Source organism: Strongylocentrotus purpuratus, unplaced genomic scaffold (assembly GCF_000002235.5).
Source record: "Strongylocentrotus purpuratus isolate Spur 01 unplaced genomic scaffold, Spur_5.0 spur5_scaffold_13, whole genome shotgun sequence".
Taxonomy (NCBI): Eukaryota; Metazoa; Echinodermata; class Echinoidea; order Camarodonta; family Strongylocentrotidae; genus Strongylocentrotus; species Strongylocentrotus purpuratus.
Window position 1 is genome coordinate 33,239,537 of NW_022145598.1, and position 6,839 is coordinate 33,246,375.

The following is a 6,839-nucleotide window of genomic DNA, read 5'->3' on the forward strand; positions in this document are numbered from 1 at the left end:
AATGGAGTGTCCGCTACACATCGAAACAATAAATAGCAATAAATGTCATGTTGTATAGAATTTGATCTCTTAAAGTTTTCAAAAAAAATTGTTTTCAATTACTGTTTTACATATTCTCATAAATTGTTTTTAATTAGGTTATTGTAAAAGACGTATTTAATGCAAAAGTTAACCCAACTGCTTGGCAAGATTGTCGAATTGTGATCAATTTAGCTCTCAAGTATGATTCGAGCAATATTTCCAATTAGGCCGAGTGGGCTTGTTATGCCCTAGCCCTGCTTCGGCATCCCCGCCGTGACTATACAAATCCATGGAGTTACTAGCCATGGTTTAGTGTGGCTTTCCTTCTGGTACCATAGTTATGGGGTAAGTCATTTACTTCCCAATATTAAATTTCTCTGACAAAAAACAAGTAATATATTATGGCTATCCGTTGTCGTATGTAAAGCATTCACAAGGAAAGCAAGCCCATCGCATCTCATTTATATTGATTGGAAGAGATGCGATAGTCACGTCCGATAGTGATCATGGTGATTTTAAACTTTCTATGCATACGTGTATACTTACCCCAGATAAATGATACCAGAATGTTAGCCACCCTTCATCACCTATTAGATTGAATGGAGGGGTTGCTATGGTAGCCTTCTGACCTCCACCTCCTTTATATGAGTCTGCCCATAAGAACCTTCCTGCCGATGAGAATTGACACAAATACTTCCTGATGATACATCATTCATACTACCGAACAAACAACGGACCGACGACAGACCAACCAAAACAATACAATACCGCGAATGCCCCCGAATCAGTTGGTGTACAGTCAGTGTGGAGTCGCTTTGGTAGTGTGACTGAGGTGTAATGAGTTAGGTGTGAGGGCGATTAGATTGATATACAATTATGTATGAAAGTTCTGAATATTTGGCTTTTTTTTTTTTACGTTACTTTTCTACTAAAACTCCATTAGACAGGTCAATGTCCTTTTCTACCACAGTTTTTTGGTTTGTTCTATACAAATTGCTTGATCTAGTTGGCAAAAGAGAAAAATAAAATGTAATACCCCTCTCTCCTACATTGCCTGTGTGATCCTGTGGAGGTCCTATATCTGCTATCTCAAAAGAAGCCTTATAATATACCTGATGATTGATTTGATTTGCAAGCCTAGAGAACTTTGACTTGACCGAAAATGTTATGCCAATATTTAGACATAATATCGTAACCTAGCCTAACGTAAGCAGGCATGGGGACGTGAAATAACCAAGTACTTTGAATTTGCCGATAATGTGCTTTTGCAATCCAAACAAAAGTTATTGTTTACTATGAGAGTATCAACATCTACAAGGCTTCATTAAAAAAAAATCGATTTAAATGTTTTGGACCATCGCTATTACCTGCTCCTCCTGGATTGCCTGTGTGATCATGCAAAGGTCCAGTCTCTGCTTTCTCAGACGATGAGGCCAGCTTCCAGTTATAGTCTATTCTGTTTACACTTTGCACCATGCCACAGAACGACTCACTCATACTTGTGCCGAAGTCACAGGAAAATAGCACTGTATAATGATTGACAACAATATAACAGAATAATTTTTATTTCATTATGATTAGGCTGAAGAGTAGGCATTCAAATGACAAATTTAAGAAAAGGGTAGCTAACTAGCTCACCAATATTCAATTCATCATCCCCATAAAGAACGAGCGAGCGATTTTCTTTGTAATAGTCTATTGGGCGTATTATAGGTATCCCCTGGCCGGCATTGGCTATATGCTGGAAATTAGGCATACAAATATTTAATACCCGACGTCACAGGAAAAGAATAACCTGTTCGGAATTCAATGATAACAAGACGTATCAATCTCTTTGGACGTATTAAGGTCAATGACTGTCAGAGTAAAATGGGAAATTTGTTCTTATTTTATTTGTTTTCCTATTTTCATGGTAATCTAGACATTAGAGGGCGTTGGTGATAGAAAATATTTCGCTTGTCTGAATTTATGCAAATTAGGGTGTGGTGCCGAGAATGCTTAAAGGTGTGTACGTGTGGATTTAAATCAGGGCAGTTGACTAGAAGACGGAGGTTGTAACTGGACGTGTGAGAGGTCTTGAACATGTACCCTTATGTGTGTTGTGGAAGTTGCTACCAGAGCCTTAAGTTTCTATTCGGCGCAAGCAGTCTTTTTCCTCAGGCGACACCGGTACGAGAGGTATCCTCCATGTAGCCTAGAACCTCGATTTTCCTGCCATTGGCACAATTTTGTCAACATAACTCCGTAAGAGCGGACAAGAACGTTCTTCACTACTAACTAGTAGCACGCTGAGCGTCGTCGAATTAGCATCCAAGCATCGAATCGTCGAATTAGCATCCAAGCATCGAATCGTCGAAGTAGCATCCAAGAATCGCCGAGTCATTATATCCGGGATCTTGAAGCACGTGACTGATTGCCGTAACGAGCGATTACGGGACATCAACCTTCACAAGTCTCCAAGCATCGAATCGTCGTAGGAACCATGTCGGTATTTTGATCTTCTGATATAGCAAATACCAAGCAAAAGGCTTTCGCCTTATTCGGACAATTGTCTCGATTTCGGACACTTAAAAAACTGGGAAGTTAACTTGTACGGGACTACACTCGTGGGTATTGGAGTCATTAAATGACTGTACGTATTTGTAATATTTGTGTAACAGCAGATTTTTATGAATTGGGAAATTAACTTGTACGGGACTACACTCGTGGGTATTGGAGTAATGACCGTATGTATATGTAATATTTGTGTAACAGCAGATTTCTATGAATTTAGATGTTGATGTAGTTGTCAATAAACAGTCTGTAGAACTCATTTATGAGAGTGTCTGGCTATTTTGTATATCCGGGGAAAATCTTGACAATAATTGGCGACCTTGCCAGGACCGGCGGAAAAAAAATTAAAATTGTTAGGTTTACAACAGGATGTGATATTATAGCTGGGATTTCTAATATTTGAACGACTATAGGATATTTCTGGAACTTGCATTTAATATTTATAGTGTGCATATGTTTTTGTATAATATTTTCTTTTTATGTTACCTACTGTATAACAGGTTAGAGGTAATCAACTGGAGGTACATGTAGGATACCTGGTGACTGGTGCTCGTTCACCTTCCACATCGTCGATCTCCACGCGCTGCTCAATTGTTTCAGGCTCTGGTGGTAAGTTCTCATGTGAATGACTGTGAGTGTTTGACATGGATGTTGAAAAGTTAGTAACAATTGGGGAATCTTTGGGTCTCACAGGTTTTGAATTAAGGGATTTCTTAAAGGTAGAACAGGACAGAGAGAGGGATAAGAGAGCAGAAGAGCGTGGGCGATTGAAGGAGGAAAAAGAATTGGCAGAAATCAGGTTGAAAATAGAAAGTGTAAAGCTTGAGCAACGAGGTAACCAGGATAGTAATAACAGTACTCATAATATTCGTCCCCCTAAACTTCCCTCATTTGTTTGTGGTAAAGACAAATTAGATGTTTATTTACTTAGATTTGAACGTTATGCGGTTGCGCAAAAGTGGCCGTCAAATGTTTGGGCTGTAAATTTAAGTGCTCTGTTAACGGGAAAAGCCTTGGACACTTATTCCCGGTTGAGTGAAGACGATGCTCAAGATTATAATGTAGTGAAGACAGCGATTTTGCAGCGGTACTCGCTCACTAGTGACGGTTTCAGAAAGAAATTTCGGAGTTCGAAACCTGATTCGGGTGAGACAGCCGAGCAATTTATCATTAGGCTCAGGAGTTATGTTGATAAATGGATTGAGATGTCGGGACGCCAGAAGACGTTCACCGATGTAGTGGAGCTGTTCCTCATAGAGCAGTTTTACACTACTTGCTCGAAAGATATGTAGACTTTCATAAAGGAACGAAAGCCGAAGGGACTCAAGGAGGTCATAGAGATTGCCGACTGCTTTGTAGAAGCAAGATCGGGATGGCAGGGTGGGACTGGTAGGTCACACACCATTAAACCCACTTCTCCTCCTCTGCAAGCAGGCTCGAAACCAGCAGGCTCGAAACCATCAGACAGGTCGCAAAGCCGTCCTGGTGGTTGTTATATCTGTGAGAAACTAGGGCATCAGGCAAGGCATTGCACGCAACGGAAGAGGAAAGAGGTTGCAGCTGCGGGAGCTGAGATTCAGAGTGAATCGGACAGGACGTCGAGCATGCCGAAGCAACCTCAGAGACAGGTCCATGACAGAGATACAGATTCACTCCCGGAGTCGACTGGTCGGGATAAAAGAAGGGTGAATCGTCATGAGTCGGAAATGTACGATGTCAATGCATGTTCTTGTTTCTCATGTACAGATGGAGAAGGAGAAGTCACTGAGATACAATCGGAGTTGGCATTGCCGATAGTTAGTGTTGCTGGTGGAGCTAAACCCCTCCAGCTTATGCCAGTCAAAGAAGGGATCATCAACGGCACGCGTGTTAAAGTCTTGAGGGATAGCGGATGTTCCACAACATTTGTGAAGATGGGACTTATCAAGCCAGACCAATTTGCTGGGGAAGAAAGGAGGTGCCTCATGATAGACCGTACTATGAGGACGTTCCCCGTTGCTAAGGTAACGCTTGACTCTCCCTTCTTCATTGGTGAGGTGGAAGCATTGTGTGTGAATAATCCTATCTATGATGTAGTTCTTGGGAATATTCCAGGTGCTCGAGAACCGAAGGATCCGGACGAAGACTGGAATGGTGATGCATGTCTAGCTGTAGAGACAAGAAATCAGCGGAAGAAAGAAAGCAAACCTATCCAAAAGTTGAAGGTACCAAAGCAGACTGACGTTGCTACTGCTGAAGAATTCCGAAAAGAGCAAGCTAATGACGCAACGTTGGGGCGTATACGAGAGCAAGCCGAATCGGGAGTAGTCAAGACGACTAGAAATGGGAACCGGTCACTCTTTCGAAGAAAACAAGGATTGTTATATCGCGAGTTCCAATCCGCATCAGGTGATGTCACCCATCAGCTAGTTGTTCCTTGTAAATTCAGGGGACAGATTCTGCGGCTTGCACATGAGTGTCTATTGGGTAGGCACCTAGGATCACATAAAACCGCAGAAAGAATCTTACAGAATTTCTTCTGGGGTGGTGTAAGAGCGGACACATCTCGATTTTGTAGGTCGTGTGATGTGTGCCAGCGCTCCGTGTACAAGGGTACGGTAAGGAAAGTACCATTGGGGGTTACTCCCTTAATTGATGAGCCATTTCACCGTGTGGCTGTTGACATTGTTGGCCCTATCGCTCCTATGACGTCACGAGGTTGTCGGTATATACTGACGCTCATGGACTACGCGACAAGGTATCCTGAAGCTGTTCCACTTAAGAACATAGATACAGTGTCCGTAGCGGAAGCTCTTTTCAGCATCTTCACCAGAGTTGGATTTCCTCGTGAGATGTTAACCGACCGTGGGACACAGTTCGTGTCAGATGTGATGCAAGAAGTGAATAGGCTAATGTCAGTACGCCACCTTACTACAACTCCCTATCATCCGGCCTGTAATGGTCTCGTCGAGAAGTTTAACGGGACGCTTAAACAGATGCTTAAGAAGATGGCGGAGGAGAGACCCACTGACTGGGATCGATATATAGATGCACTCCTCTTCGCATATCGCGAAGCACCTCACGACAGCACAGGATTCTCTCCATTCGAACTTCTCTATGGACGAGAAGTGAGGGGCCCCTTGATGATCCTGCGGGAACTTTGGGCAAATGATGAAAGCACGGATGCTGAGACAAAAACCACATACCAGTATGTGATGGATCTGCGTGAGAAGTTGGAAAATACAGTCCAGCTTGTGAAAGAGCAACTGACGAAATCGCAGTCTGCGTATCGAGCGCAGTACAACAAAAAAGCCAAGGCTAGGTCTTTCAAGGTTGGAGATGAGGTGTTACTACTATTTCCTACAGACAGGAATAAGTTACTGATGCACTGGAAAGGCCCTTTCAAGGTAGTAGGTAGAGTTGGTAAACTCGACTACAGAGTTGACCTTGGGTCAAGGATAACTACTTTCCATGCGAATCTTCTCAAGGCTTATTATCGTCGAGACGATAATAATCCAGATGCTGGAATAAAATATCCAGCAGTAGCAGGTGTATCTGTCATTGAAGAAATTGACGAAGATGCACAGACGACAACCAAGATGAGGGTAAACGAGCAACTCATCGAAGTCCCCAGCCTGAGACAGACTCAGACAGTTGCTGATGTCTCCATTGGAGACACACTTTCTGAGGAGCAGAATAATCAGCTGAGGCGACTTATCGGTAATTATTCGGACGTTTTTACAGATGTTCCTAGCGTGACCAGTTTGGGTCACCACGACATCAAGTTGACAGATCCTCGACCGGTAAAGTCCAAGCCCTATCCTCTTCCTCACGCTCTCCGACAGGTGGTTGGCGACGAAGTCAAAGAGATGCTCGAGCTTGGGGTGATTGAGCCCACTAATTGCTCCATCATGACCATTGTTTATGTGCGTAATTAAAGGTTGTGAGATCTTTTACAGAATCATTATGCAGATCAACATCACCATCTGTAGTGACGGCAAAGCTACTTACGGTTGTCAGTGAGAACAAAAGAGGGTAGAGTGACCAGTATACAAAGCAGGAAAAGAATTATGAATGACGCCATGACAACATCAACAATCCGACAAATTCATGAAATCCCTTAAATGTAATATTTTACCATACATTACAATGACATGCATGGTAATGCCGCTTTACATGATTCGGATGATTGCACTTTGGCAATAATATGACTAAAATTGTCCTTGAATTAAAAAAAAAAAACGTTTTCTAATGTTTGCCATTGACGTTTATTTGTAAAGATATTG

At 42.4% G+C, this 6,839-nt stretch overlaps 1 protein-coding gene across 1 annotated transcript; it reads left to right on the top strand.

Moving 5' to 3' along the window:
- Positions 1–3,218: 3,218 nt before the first annotated feature.
- Positions 3,219–6,491, top strand: LOC115923285. The gene is made up of 2 exons (XM_030983712.1): positions 3,219–3,389; positions 3,867–6,491. Exons 1-2 carry the CDS (start codon positions 3,219–3,221, stop codon positions 6,489–6,491), a joined length of 2,796 nt encoding a protein of 931 aa, XP_030839572.1.
- Positions 6,492–6,839: the final 348 nt, after the last annotated feature.

Excerpts from the sequence above, each read along its gene's own strand:
- LOC115923285 (XM_030983712.1), top strand. The coding sequence starts at position 3,219 with ATGGATGTTGAAAAGTTAGTAACAATTGGGGAATCTTTGGGTCTCACA. Across the intron at positions 3,390-3,866 it reads TCAGGTTGAAAATAGAAAGT|ACTTTCATAAAGGAACGAAA; the intron begins GTAAAGCTTGAG and ends AAAGATATGTAG.